Source organism: Monodon monoceros, unplaced genomic scaffold (genome assembly GCF_005190385.1).
Source record: "Monodon monoceros isolate NGI ecotype Baffin Bay Population unplaced genomic scaffold, NGI_Narwhal_1 Super_Scaffold_14, whole genome shotgun sequence".
NCBI classification, from domain to species: Eukaryota; Metazoa; Chordata; class Mammalia; order Artiodactyla; family Monodontidae; genus Monodon; species Monodon monoceros.
In genome coordinates, this window is record NW_021703770.1 from 37177520 (window position 1) to 37194905 (window position 17386).

The following is a 17386-nucleotide window of genomic DNA, read 5'->3' on the forward strand; positions in this document are numbered from 1 at the left end:
CATTGTGGCTATGTTTAAAAAAATCCATATATTTGGATATAATGTCTGATAACAATGCAAGATGTGTGTGTGTTGGCGGCGGGGGGAGGGTGGAATGAAAGAAGATTGGGCCTGTGTTGATAAAATTTTTAAAAATTATTGGAGTTGTCTTAGACAACTCTCTTAGAAAAAGAGCCAATGATAATTTGTTTAATCAGCCTTCTTGTAGAGTCTAAGCTCCAAGGGGAGAGGGAGCGATTGGGCCTACCCTCTTCCCCACTACCACCAGCACAGTGTCTAGCATGTAGGAAAAGCTCAGTGAGTATTTACTAAATGGAAGACTGCTGCTCCAGACCACCCAATCTCCAATTCAGATGTGCTCACAAAGCTTGTCTGAAGCTTAGAACACTTTTTTTTTTTTTTTGCGGTACGCGGGCCTCTCACTGTTGTGGCCTCTCCCGTTGCGGAGCACAGGCTCCGGACGCGCAGGCTCAGCGGCCATGGCTCACAGGCCCAGCTTCTCCGCGGCATGTGGGATCTTCCCGGACCGGGGCACGAACCCGTGTCCCCTGCATCGGAAGGTGGACTCTCAACCACTGCGCCACCAGGGAAGCCCATATTTTTGAATAGAATAAATATTTAGGAACATAGCAAAGTTTCCAATTATACAAAAGACTGCCTCTAACAGGATTTCAATGACTGCCCTCCCCAACTCCAAGTTATAATGTTAATTTTAAGGGAAAAGGGAGTCTGAATTTCAATGTGCGATACCAGGCACGGACTAGAGCCTGGTATCAGGATTAGAAATAGGTGGAAGCTGAAGGAATGGGGAAGGCAGAGGGTTCCTGGAGCCAGGCAACTAAAGGCTTCTGTCTTGCATAAAGGCGCTCTCCTTACCACAGGTTCTAACAAGGGAATGCGTTTCTCTAGAGCCATCAATGAACAGATCCTTAGAACTGTAAAAGATTCCTTTAAGGAAGTAAAAAGTGATAAGGGATTGGAGATGAAGACTGAGGCTGGTCTACCACCACCTGGAACTGCAGAAGTTGAAAACAGCTTCGGGTTTTGTTTGGCAAGAAAGAATTAGCCAATCCCTGAAAACTAGTTTTAAATGCCAGTTTCAGCTCTTTGGGGGCTGTGATTGTGACAATCGGATGTCCCTGTGATGTCAAATTCCTAAGGAAGGTAGATGTCAAAGTATTATTAGATTCAACCTCCCCCCACTGACTGTGAGAACAAGACTGAGAGACACAACAGCAAATCCACCTGAAGTTAGTTTACTTCATAATATGTCCAATTTTGCTTAAAAACCCAGGAAACTTGCGGGGAGAAACATAATCTGGGATATCCTTCTCCCAATCTCCATATTGTAAGATGCCTGGGAGTGTCGAACACTTGTTATTGTAATAACTATATGCTTGAGGCACCGGCCTGAGGGGAAATGTAGGTTTGGGACCCAGAGGGATCTTATATTAAGCTTCTATTTCCTCCTTGGTAAAATGGAGGCATTAACATGTAGACCGTATATAAAGCACCCAGCACACTACCTGGCAGAGCAGACAACCCACCATCAGCGACTGCTGTCAGCCTCACTGTAACTGTAGCATCATTAGAGGCTGTACATCACCCTGTACCATTCTCCTTCTCAGAGGAAGAAAGTCCAAGACAGACTTTTCTCCTTGACACTTTTAAATGATGTTTGGTATGCCTATTTGTCTTTAGCTTGTCCTTTACAAAAGATAGAGATAAAATCTGGACACACCATTCCAAGAAGGGTCTGACCAACCTCAACTATGCTGGAATGATCACTTCTTGGACTGTTTATCAAGTCCCTCTGTATTGCTTTTTTGTTTGTTACACAAGGACCCACCTACGGTCCAAATGCCTGTTCTCCTTTTCTGATCATCACTAGGTGTTTCTTCAATCTGTACTAAATGTTAGGCACTTCAAAAAGTAAAAAAGGAAAGGAACTGTATTACAGTATAAAATAGTCTCTTCACTAAAAGTCAAAGTACAGAGTAGTTTTAGCCAAGAAAAAAAGTAGTTATTGTCATTTAATAAAAACAATGAATGAAATGGCCTCCATCATTACGAATGGCACCTTCATGGCAAGCAGGTGGGAAGAGTCACAGCATCAGGGCTGGGGTCAGGGAGCAGAGGGGTCAAGGGTGACACTGACACAGCAGTGCAGCTGCCATCAGAGGACCTGGTGTGTGCGAGGTATCGCGTTAGGCCTTCGTTTAGCTCACAATAAACTTCCAAGATAAGTATTATTTCACTTTACAAAAGAGGGAATAGGTTATAAGTTCGTAGCCCAAGGTCCTACAGCTTACAAGTGTCAGAGGCTCAATTCCCACCCACGGCTGCTGGATGATAATATTCACATCTTCCTACCACCCCCTTTGGGCCAAGAGAGGATTCATTTCCCTGGACTGTACCATTCATGGAACCACGCACGGCACCAACCTGCCCAGAGTCCTGGTGTTTAGATACCTACGTAGGAAATATGGAGAAGGACCAATTTAAAATGTGAAGTCAATTACCTGCTATACCCAAGAGTCAACCAGTTTCTCTAAGACACAGCAGACAAGTACGTACCATGATATCTGCTTCCCTTGTGGCGTATCGAAGGTTCGGATCTAGCCAGTACATCAGGGATTTAACCTGCTCAAAGTTCAGGAAGAGCAGGAACACCAGGAACAGGAAGTAGAGCACGCTGAGCCCTGAGGGAAACAGAAACATCCTCAAGTCGGGGAGAGAGCCAGTGTCAGACGCACAACACACACCGGGCTCAAACTGCTCATGGCCCAAAGCACACACTGGTGCTGTAACATGGGCTGTGGAGACCCCCGTGACAAGCTGCTGGTCTTTCCTTTTTTTTTTTTTGCGGTACGCGGGCCTCTCAATGCTGTGGCCTCTCCCGTTGCGGAGCACAGGCTCCGGACGCGCAGGCTCAGCGGCCATGGCTCACGGGCCCAGCCGCTCCATGGCATGTGGGATCTTCCCGGACCGGGGCACGAACCCACGTCCCCTGCACCGGCAGGCGGACTCTCAACCACTGCGCCACCAAGGGAAGCCCTGGTCTTTCCTTTGATGAGAGTCTGACGTATGGTCCTAGTTCAGACCGAGAGGCGTCGTCAGTAACCCTTTCTGAGAAGAGGATGCCGATGCTGTCATCAGCATCAGGAGTGGCAGACCATGGGCGAGAGCGTGGAGGAGCAGACGTGGCCTTCAGGCAGGCAGAGGCGAGCAGACAGGTCCCTGCAATGAGGTCTAGGAGCCAGCACCCAGCAAGGGGCACGGAGCAAGGCGGCTATGAAGCGACGGTCAGGGCTCGGGGCCACGGCGAAGACTGCAGGCTTGATCTTAAGTCAAAGAAGGAGCACCTGGGCTTCCCTGGTGGCGCAGTGGGTAAGAGTCCGCCTGCCGATGCAGGGGACACGGGTTCGTGCCCCAGTCCGGGAAGATCCCACATGCCGCGGAGCGGCTGGGCCTGTGAGCCATGGCTGCTGAGCCTGTGCGTCCGGAGCCTGTGCTCCTCAATGGGAGAGGCCACAACGGTGAGAGGCCCGCGTACCGCAAAAACAAAAAGGAAAGAAGGAGCACCTGACGGGTTTCAAATGGGGAAATAAGATGATGTAGGTAACATTTCAGGAAGTGGACTCTGGTCACTGGGTGGCGAGTAGACCGGAGATGGGCGAAGCCAGGCAGACAGGCCAGTTTGGGGTAGGGACAGACAGGTGTGGAGGCAAGAGGTGGCCCAGGGTCACTCATCCCCATCTTACACCCCACCTCAGTCCCTGGGGGCATCACATCACTGTCACATCATGTCGTAATTGGTATCCTAATAATCACCCCATATCATTTAGAAAAGACAGTTAATAATCTACTTTAAGAAGGCAAAAGCCTGTAAAGACATTTTATAAAGACTTAAGAACCAGCCACCAGTGGCTTTGTCACTCCTTTTCCTGCTAGAATGAAAATGCGTATGTAGGACATCTAGATGCTGTGATACAAATGACCTTGGACCACAGTACCCCCTCCAAAGTGGGCTGGCACCAGTTCCCAGGGAGCTGCTCCAGAGGAGAGAATGTCCGTGGCTGAAATTCTCCATAGCGGCTGTAGCACAGGCCTTCAGAAGGGGCCTCTCCCGGTCCTCAGGGAGCTCGGGGGGCCTGAGAGTAGCACGACTGACTCAGTCATGCATCCCGGGGCCCAGGGCTCATGTGTTTTTAGGCAAGCTTATATGATTACCTTCTTATATATTATGTACCAGCTACTTTTACAGATTTTCACTTCAAACACCCCCCACTACATCCTTTTGAAATAATTATTTTAAGACAGAAAGAAGGTGTTTGTGGAGCAGAAGGCTCTTAACCTAGAGTTCACAGTTGGTCTTCAACATCGCTGAAGCCCCGGATATAATACACAGAACTCTGTGTGTGTGTGTGTGTGTGTGTGTGTGTGTGTGTGTGAGAGAGAGCGCACGTGTGTACTGCGAAAGGGTCTATAGTTCTCATCAGGTTATTCAAGTGTTCCATGATCCCAGGGAAGAAATAAAACTGCTCATTACTTATGATGGACCATTTGAAATCTGAAAAACTTAGGTGTAGCCAACTAGCTAAAAAGGACATAACTTCAAGCAGCAATATTAAGTCCATGAGCTATAAGTATAACGCACCCAGGACTATCTTTTAAGAAATGTAAATGAATCATGCACTTCTCTGCAAAAAAAAAAAAAAAAAAAGAAAATCCTCCCATGACTTCCTCCTGCCCTTCACAAGCTGTGTGGGGTCCCATCTGTGCCCAACTCTGCCTCTCTCACTACTCCCAGGCCTGCTACCCTCCAGCCACACTGACTGGGGACACACCAAGCCTCTTCTAGCTGGGGACCACTTTGGCAGTCTTGCCTTAGCCTGGCCTTCCTCCCCGCATCTTTGCCTGGATCCTTCTTTCCAGGCGGGTTTCTGCTTAAGCACACTTTCTTCAAGCCACCCCTCACCTGAAAGTGAAAGCTACTTAGTCACTATTGCCTCTTGTGGTTTTAATAAACTTCCTAGCGCTTCGTGACATCAGCTATTTTTTGATTATTGATTTGTTTCACAGTGTTTGCTATAGCTGCCCTCCCTGCCGGGGGCCCCTCCACCTGCAGCCTCCGGGCCAGAGCAGCCACCCATGCAGAAGGACTTGGTGAACACCTGCTGAGCGAACGACCAAGATTCATTACTAAATTCAAAGAGATTTGCCTATAATCTCTGAAGGGTGAAAAATAAACAAACTTGAGCCAAATGTCCATTTTTCGGTCCTTTTGCATAAGATTAAATTTTCTGAACCTTGTATAACTTATTTGATGATTATTTAGGTAAGATGAAGCCAATATCTGAAGTTCTGAAGATATGCTTTAAATCCACTCAGGTGGTTTTACTCTTTGGACTAGAAATCAAGTAACCATAAGAGATCCAACATTTATATGAGATGCTTATCACTAAACCTTAGTTCAAATCAGGGCTCTTTGCTAAGACTTCTCTTTTTCTAAGCTCTTTCCCATTCACAACACTGGGGAGTTTGCTGGGGTTTCAGTCCCTCCTGGATGCTGATGAGACAAACGTGCTCATACGATGCACGTGAGCTTGCACCAGCGAATAGCAACGTCAGGAAGAACAAGCCACATTCCCTCGTGTCAAATCCTGTGCATTAACAGACAACAGCATGGGGGCGGGGTGGTGACAGGGGTAGGGGTGGGGGCTTGAAACAGTTCACGTGTATGAGAATTTCAGCTGTCACCAGCACTTTTTTGTGGCAGAGCATTTTAATAAAAAATTGATATCAGGAACACCAAAAAGTAAAAAGTTACTAAGTTTTACAGTAGAGTGGTAAGGAAAACTGCTATAATATACAGAAAAAGATTTGCTTCAAGTAGAATGGATTTTTAAACAGACTAATGGGTAACTCACCGAAAACCATTCGCCACAAGGCCGGATGAGGTCGAGTAAACGGACCTGCAGAGATAACATTACAAGGTCAGACAGACTGCTTTCAAACCAAGACTAAAATAAAGACAGTGATGCTGATCTCCACAGAGATAAAGGGTTAAAAAAAGCTCTCCACTGTTAAATTTTTTTTTCTACATAAATACTCTGGGGTCAAAGTCTAAGTTGAAATGTTTTATCCACATTGTAACAACCATTCCCCACAATTGTAACAGGCATCAATCTCAACAGAGGCTTTTTTTTTTTTTTTTTAAGCTTAACTCAGATCATAATTTCCTGTGGACACAATGTTACAACAGCGAGTAGGTCACCAGGCCAGCCTTTAACTGTATGTAATACTTACTGGACATTAACAAGAAACCTCACAGCCCCCCAGGAGCTACTGGACATCGTGTGTGTGTGTGTGTGTGTGTGTGTGTGTGTGTGTGTGTGTGAGAGAGAGAGAGAGAGAGAGAGAGAGAGAGGGAGAGAGGGCGGACACTGAGGGGCTCTGACAGTAAAAGAGAGAAATACGGTGCCTGGAAAACAAGTGCAATGGGGAGTGACACTGAAAGCAAACCCTTGGAGCAGTGGAACACGCTGATGCAGGAGCTTTTGATCATGTCCTGTGGTAACAAAATACCTTTGACTAGATCAGATAGACAGATGCAGATTCCATGGGAGGGAAACCAAAGTTTCACGGGATGAAATTTACTCTTACTACAAGTGATACAACAATACTCTGTCTTCTATTTTATTTCATTAAAAAAAAATAATAGAAGATGAACGCAAGTAAGCTGGGCCTTGATCTGTTAAACTGATTTAAAACCAACTGAAGGGTTACAGCTAGCAAATATTGACCATTGTCCTAGAGGGCACCTGACCTATTTGGGGCTGCCCACGCCTTCCTGCACTTGGAGGGTTTCTAGCATTGTGATCCCATATCTCCAGAAGAGATGTCAGAGCTTGCTGCACAGCTTCCTTATAAGCGGGTCCTGGTCCTTTCGTCGCACCCACGCCAGACAGCATCAGGAGCGGGTGACAGTGGAGGTAAGTGTGCAGAGCTCTCCCCTCCCCTTGGCCCAGGCCAGCAGGGACACTAGTGGGAGGTGGCACTCCTCACACTGATGAAGGTGGCACTGGCGACTGTGGCAGAGGCAGTTCCATTTAGAGTTCTCTGTACACGTGATGGTGGGACAGACTGTAGCCAAGGCTCACTCATTAGACCAGGCCTGGGTGATGTGCCGCCAGCTCCTAGAAGCTTAGCCTGGGGCCTGGTTTCCTAGCCCTCCTAGGATTCCTCCAGCCAGTCAGTCCATCACAGCTTCTGTTGCTTACGACCAGGAATCCTCTCTGCAGCAAACATTACATTGTAAATTTTATTCTGGGACTCATTCTAAAGGGCCCATCTCTTCTTAAAAAGACCACACTGAGGGCTTCCCTGGTGGCGCAGTGGTTGAGAGTCCGCCTGCCGATGCAGGGGACACGTGTTTGTGCCCCAGTCCGGGAAGATCCCACATGCCGCGGAGCGGCTGGGCCTGTGAGCCATGGCCACTGAGACCACACTGAAACATTCTAACTGCTTTCTTTGGATGAATCAAGTTCATTTTAGTAATATCAGTTACAAGTACCTCCACCCTCCAAATCGATTCAGTTTCTGAGTTTAAATGAGGAGAGATCAGAAGATGAGTTAAGTTTGAGGGACTATACTTTATCCAAAATAATATGGTGTCTGAGTTTTGGATGGCAAGTTGAGAGAGCTCAGATAAGTGAGGGATTTTTCTGAAAATTTATCTGTGTCTGTTCGATTTCTGAGGTCTGACAGCAAAGGCTCAGACAGCACGGGACACCTGTATTCTTTTTAATCAGCTGTTTTCTCAAAAAAGGCACAGCAAAGCATAGAAACCAGAATCCCCTCCCAGGTAACATAACCTGGTTAAATTTCTTCACAAGTTATTGGAAAACTGATGGCTACATTTGTCTTCTTTTAAGTAATTTTAAAAGCTTGACTTGTCACCAGGAATGACTTGTCTTATGGTAGCAGTTTGGTTTGCAAGCATTACTTCATCCAAACTACTTTTTTTTTTAACATCTTTATTGGAGTATAATTGCTTTGCAATGGTGTGTTAGTTTCTGCTCTATAACAAAGTGAATCAGCTATACATATACATATATCCCCATATCCCCTCCCTCTTGCATCTCCCTCCCACCCTCCCTATCCCACCCCTCTAGGTGGTCACAAAGCACTGAGCTGATCTCCCTGTGCTATGCAGCTCCTTCCCACTATCTATTTTACATTTGGTAGTGTATATATGTCCATGCCACTCTCTCACTTCGTCCCAGCTTCCCCTTCCCCCTCCCCGTGTCCTCAAGTCCATTCTCTACATCTGCGTCTTTATTCCCGTCCTGCCCCTAGGTTCTTCAGAACCTTTTTTTTTTTTAGATTCCATATATATGTGTTAGCATACGGTATTTGTTTTTCTCTTTCTGACTTACTTCACTCTGTATGACCATCCAAACCATTGAATTAACCCCTCAGACATAACGTGGGACCCCAGCTTTCTCTATGACTTCTTCTTACAAGGTGAAACTCTGAAATTTTATGATTATTTGGCTTGCAACAGAATTCCATGCCCAATCGGTACTTGGCAGTGGGGTGGTGAGAGGACCACCATCATTCCCATTTTATAGATAAAGACACTGGGGCGTAAGGAACTCACCCAGGGCCACACGGCTCACAGGACTCCAGGTCTGAGAGCCCGTGTGCACTTTCCCATCAACTGTCAGAACGGGGCCAGCTTGGGAGGGGCGGGGGGAGGGGAGGAGTTGACGGGCTGAGCCAGGACTGTCTCTGGGCCAGGAGAGGGGCAAGAGAGAGGCAAGCTAGTGAGTGGTGTTTAGCGCTGCCGCGATGTGGACTTGATAAGCAAGGTGAGGGAGAAGGCAGGGAACTGATACGCATTCCGCGCATCACAATCCGCCAGTAGAAAGGCCTCCAAAGTCTTCGTCGGCCTTTGATTACTTTAAGAGCAGCCTTTGGAAAACAGAACTTGGCCCTTTCTTTTTTTTTTTTTTTTTTTTTTTGCAGTACGCGGGCCTCTCACTGCTGTGGACTCTCCCGTTGTGGAGCACAGGCTCCGGACGCGCAGGCTCAGCGGCCGTGGCTCACGGGCCCAGCCGCTCCGCGGCATGTGGGATCTTCCCGGACCGGGGCACGAACCCGTGTCCCCTGCATCGGCAGGCGGACTCTCAACCACTGCGCCACCAGGGAAGCCCTCGGCCCTTTCTTATAACTAACCCTAAGCAGTGTGCTCCAGAGTAAATAAGAGGATAGAGTGGTTGAGGAATTTGGGGTTGATGGGGCCTTAAGCTCTCCTTAACCTAACAGGTAACTACTTCAGCCCAAGGTATTCCTCTCTGTCCGGCTGTGATTCCAGAGACAGACACACGTTCCAGGGCCTGGAAAGAGAATTTTCATCTTACTGCACTGCAGTTTGGCTTTTTAAAGGCTCATCTTGACTTGCTGCTATTGAATTGTTCCCTCTCTTCTCTAATATCCCATTTATACATCATCAGTGTTTACTTCATAAATGTTTCGCATAAAATACAATTTAAAAAAAAGTCCTTTCTGCTTTGCATTTGATCTGAGGAAGGCTTCAGAAATCTGATGCGGTGGGTTTCAGGACAGACAGCAGAGCACCAAGGAGCTCTGTCCTGAACCAGGGGGTGAGAACAGATCACTGGGCCCTTTTGCCTACAAAAGGCAAGATAAGGCCCTGGAATGTTAGGTGACCTTTCAGTTGCTAACTTTAAAACCCAATCCAGGCCTTACTTCAGTCATCCAATCTGTCCTCTTCTTTCTGAGAAGAAATTCTGAATCCTTTCATGTAGTATTTCCAGAAGTACATGCCTGTAGCTTTACTTACAAAGAGTAGCCTCTTCACCATCAAAGACAATAATATTGCTGAAAATACTATTTTGCTTTTTAAAATATCAAGGATGAGGCTGGTGTTTTCCTGTATGAGAAGCCTTGACACTTATGCTCACCAGGTCACCCACACTTGATTACTCTGGTCAAGTCAACCTGAAAGCCTCCTACAGCATCCACCTGCCCAGGTGAGTATAGCCTTCCTGGAACATTTACCTCATCCCAGTACCTTCCCACAGGTCTTATTCCCCAGCAAACTATTTTCTCGGTGGTCTTCCTCTGACCAGTGTTATGGCCAGGACATCAGTAGGAGTGACCCATCTGACGGTGGGCTTCTTGTCTATACTTTATTTCTTATTTGGTAAAAGCTGCCTGGAAGAGTCTGGGTCTTCAGTTCAGTTATGCAGGAGAGATGCAGAAGGTGTCTCAGGGTGGTGATGGAGAAACAAGCGCTGGTTTTATTTACAAAGGTGGTTTTCTTACAAGGCACATTGAAAAATTACATGTTTTACTTTCTCATCAGTCCCTATGTCTAGAATACATCATTTCCAATCAGATATTAAGAGCAAGTTTTATTTCAAAAGAAAATAGAAACCAAACGACTTTGCCTTGAGAAAGCAAGCATTTAAAACACTTCCTCTGAAGTCAAAACATAAGATCACAGCTTGACTAGCCAGCAACCTATTGTCATATCCACGAATAAGGAGTTCCAGGGATCAACCCTAGGGAGGCAGGATCCTTTTAACCAAAGTCAGAAGCTGCATCTTCGCAGCTGCACGTCTGTGCCTTTGGGTCCTCTCAGTCTGCCTCTTCTGTTTATTATCTCTTTTTCAGCTTTATGTGATATAACTGACAAATAAAATCATGAGATATTTGATTTGTATGATTTGAAAGTTTAAATTCCTCTAGGAAAAACCTAGAAAAGGTGAATAAAATTATCTCTAAGCAAATTTCAAACCTAAGAAAGAATTTTTCTACAAGAAAAAGTAGTGGAGTGGGAGACAGAGAGTGGGGGGACATAGTACCTTTTTTTCCCTCATTTTTATCACCTTCATGCCTCAAGGAGATGTGATTCGCTCTATCTCAGCTCAGAGAAATCAGAAGAGGCCGAAGGAGAAAGGGAAGGATAAACGCAGGAAAATCAAGAAATATTAGTTATCTCACTCTCTTCAAAATACCTTGAAGAAGTGCTGAATGGTGCTACTCTTACAGATGAGGAAAGGAAAAGAGAGGGCTAATCTGTGAACTTTTCTCCTGGCAGATTCATTCTTAATTCAACATATATTGATTGAGAGGCCACTCTGGGCCGGGCACTGGGGGTACAGGGTAAGGCTGTAGTGGTTTGGGTCGGGGTGTGTGTGGGGGGAAGGGCAGGAAGAGTCCATGGAGGCCCTCAGGAGCTGGAAAAGCACACAGAAGTCACCTGTTGAAAGAAATCTCACAGCCAGCTGGAGATGCAACAGGTTTCTAAATTTCACTCTAGTGACAGAGTGATGCAATTGTAATTACACTCCAATGACACAGTGGCATAGTTAAAATTACACTTACACTTGAGTGTCAGTTGCTATAAGGAGGTGGACGTGGCACTTAAAATATTTTTTTCAAGGGAACCAAGAGAGAACAGGAGAGAAGACAGCAGGAAAGAAGTGGGCATAGGTAACTGACCCTCTCCCTCCAAGGTCTCCCCTCAGGGTCCCTCTCCATGTCTGTTTGTAGGACTGAAGGAAGGAACTCTAGACCTCACCCCGCCGCCACTCACTCTGTTGACTGTCAAATGAAATTCTGAGTCTCCACTCCTCCCCCATGTAACTCAGGGGTAAATTCTAAGCCAATGGAGGCTATCCCATTTCTCTTTTATTCTTTCAGTCAGTGAAGATCTACTAGAGATCTATGATGTGCCTCTGATGTCCTCCAGCCACTGTAAACGCCTGTCCTCAGGTCTGCTTGGAGCAGAGGCATGTGGCCTAAGCCTAATCAAAGAGGAGTGAGGGCAAGTGTGCTGCGGGGTTTCTAGAAAAGGCCTCTTCACTCTTAAAAAGATGCATGGGAAGACGTGACCTCCTCTTCTGTTGGACATGGTCTGTGACTACATTTCAGCAGTGCAGCAGCTGTCCCAAGACCACGAGGGCAGCAAAGCACAGGCATCTTGCTGAAGATGGTGGAGCAGAAAACAGGTAAAGAACCTGGGTCTTCACGTGTCACTGAGCTGCTGAATTAGTCAACCCTGAACCACTCTATCTCAGAACTTCTTGTAATGTAAGAAAGCAAACATTTTATTTATCCTTTAAGCCATTTTGAAAGGGGTTTCCTATTACTTGTGGCCAAAAGCATCCTGTTATAAACCTCATAGAGAAAGTCAAGGGCCTTCTTTGCTATCTAGACTCTGTACAAAAAGAACCAGAGGGCCCCTCCTGTAGGAATTGATCAATTCTAGCACACAGAGAGCATATGTAAACTCACAGACATACGAGACATATGGACACAACCAAACTTAGGCCTATACTTAAACATTCAGGGCAGCCTTTACTAGGTCAAGGATAAATGCGTTTGAAGTTGCCAAAACAGAGCCATTCTGGGAATGCCATCCACTGCGGGCACTTCCCCAAAACTGCCTTTCAAGGACAAGGCAAATGCTGGGCTCCATTGCTCCCATTCATTCCATTACTTAATTTGAGAATTTGTGCCAAGGGTGGGGAGAGAGGAAGAGAAGGTGACGAGATTGGAACAAGAAGAGTCATGTCCGTTCCACTCGGTGAAGCATCCACCTAGCATCATGGCTCCTGAAAAGGCTGTAGTCTGAATGCCAGCTGCGGGGGGCAGCCACATGCCCAGGAGTACCCTTTCCCAGTGCCTGCCAGCTCCCCCCATCAAATCTATGGCGCCCTCCAAGGCCACCCCCAATTTAAAAAATATTCAATAACAGCATTCTTTAATGTGGAAAACTTACAGTTTTACTAATCTGATGTAAAGTGTGAGCAAATGGCTCTTTAGAGAACAAGGCTGACACTGTGTTTGCTTTGTACACGTGGCTGCAAGACAGTCCCTCCAAGCACTGCTTCCCTAATGTCCTTATCCTTCCTGCACAGAATGCTGAATGGACTTTGTCCTTTTCTAAATCTGAGCCCTTGATTTTGGTGGCAGAAGGTTCAGCTCAATCTGTGGGCTGACATTTGGGCTCCAGAGGAGCAAAGGCACAACCACCGCCGCTGGGCGTGAGGTCCAAAGCACACTAGGCACGGGCCAACTCAGGCCCTAAGACTGTGCTCCTGGGAAAAAGAAAAGCCAGAGACTGACAGAGAGAAGAAGCAGCACAGGGAGATAGAAACATGTAGAAGACAGAGACGAAACACCTCACGATGGGCCTCATATGAGAAAAGGCCAGGACTCCGCCGAGTACAGGAATGTGTGGGAGCCAGAGCCGTAACATCAGGCCGGCATCAGAGGCCGGGTGGCAGCTCAGCGGTGACTGATGGCCTTGGGTTCAGCTTCCCGAGCCGTAAACGGAGCAGACTGAACTACATGAGCCCTGTGGGTCCTCCCCACTTTGTGTGTATCACAAAGTCCGGGCAGCCAGGATAAGAAAAGCATAAAACAAACAACTTTTATCTTTCCACGAGGAAAACAAAAGCCCAGTCCCATCATGAGAGACTCAGCCAGGTAAGTGGATATTGAAGATTAGATGTCTTCATGAAGGAAGAAGAGGACAAATCAGCAGAAATCATGCAAAATGTCACGTCCAACGGATTTAATCCCCCAACCTTCAGGGCTTTTGGAACCTTAAGAAAAACAGCTGCTAATGAAGCCCCAAAGCCCAGCTCCTGCCAAAGCTCCACAGAAGGGATATCTGTAAAAAATCATGGCTATGGAGAGACTGATCTCTGAGAATCCTCAAACTTCCAAAATGGCTCTCAGAAATAGCAAGTTTAAATTTTTCAAAAAGCAGAAAAGAAACCTCTGAAGCTGTGAAGAACTAGGAAACAGTTAACACACAGCCAAGGAAAGCTGGAGGCTTGAAGAACACACATACCTTTGGATTGATCAGTTTCCTGCACACGTACTATGTTCTGATTGACTGATTTAAGACTAAAAATTTAAAAAAGGATGGTAGGGCACAGACAAGATGAGAAATAGGAATAGAGGGCACAGAACAATAATGTTCATGGCATCAAGTGATGGCCGGGAAGTAAGCAGCAGAACTTCACAGGATACGGAAAGTAGAAGGCTGAGGGGGGTGATGGTGACCACTACCTGAACTGTCACCTACTCACCTTCCCTGGGGACTCTGGTGGCCATAGACCTTGTGTTGGTATCAAATCTGAGATGCAGCTCACCATCTCCTTTTTCTGGGCTGTATTCTTACTCCATCTTTGTAAGGCCAGGTTCTAGAGCTCAGGGGGACCACCCATAGCCTCTGGTATTCTCAGTGTGTGTAAGAGGCTTGATGCCCCAAGTGGCCACTTAAGTTGCACTATAGCACAGCACCCTTGAAAGAAAGGATGGGCTCCATAAGGTCTAAGCTCTCCCTAAACCTAAAATCCTGAGATTTTATGTGAAGGAAGTGGTAGGAAAAAGAAAGTTGGCAAATAGCTAGAAAAGCTTTTCAACACTGGGGACTTTTCCTAGAAAGAGAATGCCATAGCGACCAATCCCCCTTCATTCCATGACCTGTCTATATTTTGAATATTTTATCTTCATACTCCAATCACTTTGCATTATCAGAAATTTCATCATTGTGGAAAGGCCAAACTCTGTTGGTCATACCTGCATAAGGTATGCAGGTGCTGGGCACTGAAGGTCTGCATCCCCCCCAAAATTCATATGTTGAAATTCTAACCCTGAAGCTGAAGACTGTTGGACCTCCTGGACCCTACAGGGCCAAACCATAGAGCTACCTGACTGTGAACATTTGCTATCCTTTAAGACATAGGAAGAAGGACTCCAAGGTGGCTCAGAGGTCATCCGGGCTGTCATTTCCACCACAGGGCCATGGGGGGAGGGGGGGAGGACTGCCTTCACCTTGGTTTCAAAGGGCAAGACCAACACCCGGCTCTGTTGGGCCAGGGGACTGGAGCGCTGGGGATTCGACCCCCACTGGGAAAGCTGTGGAGGCAGACTACTGCTCCAGTGGGTCTGGAAGGCAGAGCATCAAGCCGAAGAGGATTACTCTCGAGCCTTGAGAGATCTCCTAGAGTTTGCCTTCCTACGTTTTGGACTTGCCTGGGGCTTGTCACCCCTTCCTTCTTTCCTGTTTCTTCCTTTGGGAATGGGAATGCCTACTCTGTGCCTGGCCCACTACTGTGTTCTGTAAGCACAGAACTTGCTTGATTTCACAGGTTCACAGCTGGGGAAGAATTCTGCCCCAGGATGAACCTTCTGCTGTTTTAAGCCGCTCAGTCTACGGTATCCTATTATAGAGGCCTATACTAAGACAGAGGTTTTCATATCTTGAAAGGTTTTCACTAAAAAAAAATAATAACAATAACAAAAATAAAATAAAGGTAAAATTTAATCTAAAAGCTTGAGTGGTTAGAGAGCTAAATTCAGCTGCCAAATAACTTGGCTATCTAGAACAATCCATTCCCTGAAGGATTCAGAATCATGGTTTTACTGGTTGGATTATTATGCTACCAGCAGAACCCACAAAAATACAGAATGAAATTCTACTGCCAACGTTTTGGAAGGCCTAAAGGACTTGCCGTGTGTGATACTGTGATTTATAAGAAGTAAGTATTTGGTCTTTGTTCCCTTTCTGGAACAGAATCCTAAACTCCTTGGAAGTTCCTAAGTGATGACAGTGAGAAGCGTCTTTTGTTATGTTAATGAGCTGACTTTTGGGAAGCCGCTCAGGATGGGGGTCAGTGAAGCCAACAATGGGATTAGAGGGTAGGAAGCCTCAGTCCCACACCCCCTGAGCTCTGGGGAGCGGGGGGGGGGGGGGCTGGCGGTTGAATCCATGGCCAAAGATTTAATCAATCATACCAACGTAATGAAACTTCCATAGGAAACTAAAAGGATAGGGTTTAGAAAGCTTCTGGGTTGGTGAGGGCGTGGAGATCTGGGGAGAGTGACGCGCCTGGAGAGGGCATGGACGCTGCTCGCCCCTTCCCACAGACTTTACCCAACGCATCTCTTCATCTGACTTTTGATTAATATTCTCAGTCATCTAGTGAGCAAACTGGTTTCCTGAGTCCTGTGAGCTGTTCTAACAAATTAATCAAACCCAAGGAGGATTTATAGCCGGTCGGTCAGAAGCACAGGTGACACCCTGGACTTGGGATTGGCATCTGCAGCGGGGGCAGCAGCAGCCTTGTGGGACTTAACCTGTGGAATCTGATGCTATCTCCAGGTAGACAGTGTTAGAATCGAGTAGCACTGTAGGACACCCAGCTGGTGTTCAACTTGCTTGTTGGTGCAGGGACACCAACCCACCGCCACACACGCTGGAATTGGTATTAGAATCCTATCACCACAGTACAGCTTCAGACAACAATCAGTAACGTTCATAATGAGCTCCTAATATTACACATTATATTCTACGATGGGAGGATGGAGAAGAAGCACATCTTAAATCATCATATTTAAAACATGAGCAGGGCCCATGGAGCATAGCTCATAAAAAGAGACAGAAACAGTTACAAAATATCCTAAGTGTAAAAGAAACAGGAGGGACTTCCCTGGTGGTCCAGTGGTTAAGACTTCGCCTTCCAATGCAGGGAGTGTGGGTTCGATCCCTGGTTGGGGAGCATGCCTCACAGCCAAAAAACCAAAACATAAGACAGAAAGAAGCAATATTGTAACAAATTCAATAAAGACTTTATAAAATGGTCTACATCAAAAAAACAAACAACAACAAAAAAACTTAAAAAAATAAAAGAAACAGGATATAAAAAGTGAGCGTTTAGAAATCACTCGTAGAGAATAAATAGAGAATATTCCAGGGAGAAAGTACTAAAGGGGAACAAGAAAAAATAAAGCAACTCATAAGGGACAATTCAGAGGAAAGGTATGAATCTTAAGTATGGCAAGATACCAAATTAGTTTTTAAACCCAGGCTTTTGCCTCACTCTATAATCATGATGGGGGAAAATTTCACGGTAATAATTTTTTTTAACCTGATAATGAAAATTCTTATCCCAACAAAGTTTACAGTTAAGACAACAATTATTTAAGTAATACTCTTTAGAGCACTGACTCTGTCCTTAGCAAAAAAGGAGTAACTGAACAGTAATTGAGTATTTTATGACTCGGCTGATAATAACAAACACAGCAACAAGAACAATAGTTGACATTCATTGAGAGCTTACAATTTGTCAGTCACTGTTCAGAGTATTTTACTTGTTTTAATTCAGTTAACCCTTACAACTGTACTTCTCTCCATTTCAGAGAGAAATGGCTTAAAGAGGGACAGAGCTAGGAAGTGGCAGAAAGAGCAGTCTGTCTCGAGAGCCTGTGCCCTTAACCACCATACAACACTCAAGAGTCTTTTTTTATTCCACCCTCTAGTTTCATC

The 17386-nt window shown here is 46.0% G+C and overlaps 1 protein-coding gene across 2 annotated transcripts in view; it reads right to left on the reverse strand.

The window, feature by feature from the left end:
- PTDSS1 (phosphatidylserine synthase 1) overlaps positions 1–17386 on the reverse strand; it is a 65047-nt gene that overhangs the window by 35557 nt on the left and 12104 nt on the right. For both annotated transcript variants that reach the window (XM_029222904.1, XM_029222903.1), the window contains exons 3-4: positions 5934–5978; positions 2578–2702 (exon numbers count right to left, since the gene is read on the reverse strand). In XM_029222904.1, coding sequence (XP_029078737.1) covers positions 2578–2702; positions 5934–5978 — 170 coding nt within the window. The remainder of the gene's footprint in view (positions 1–2577; positions 2703–5933; positions 5979–17386) is intronic.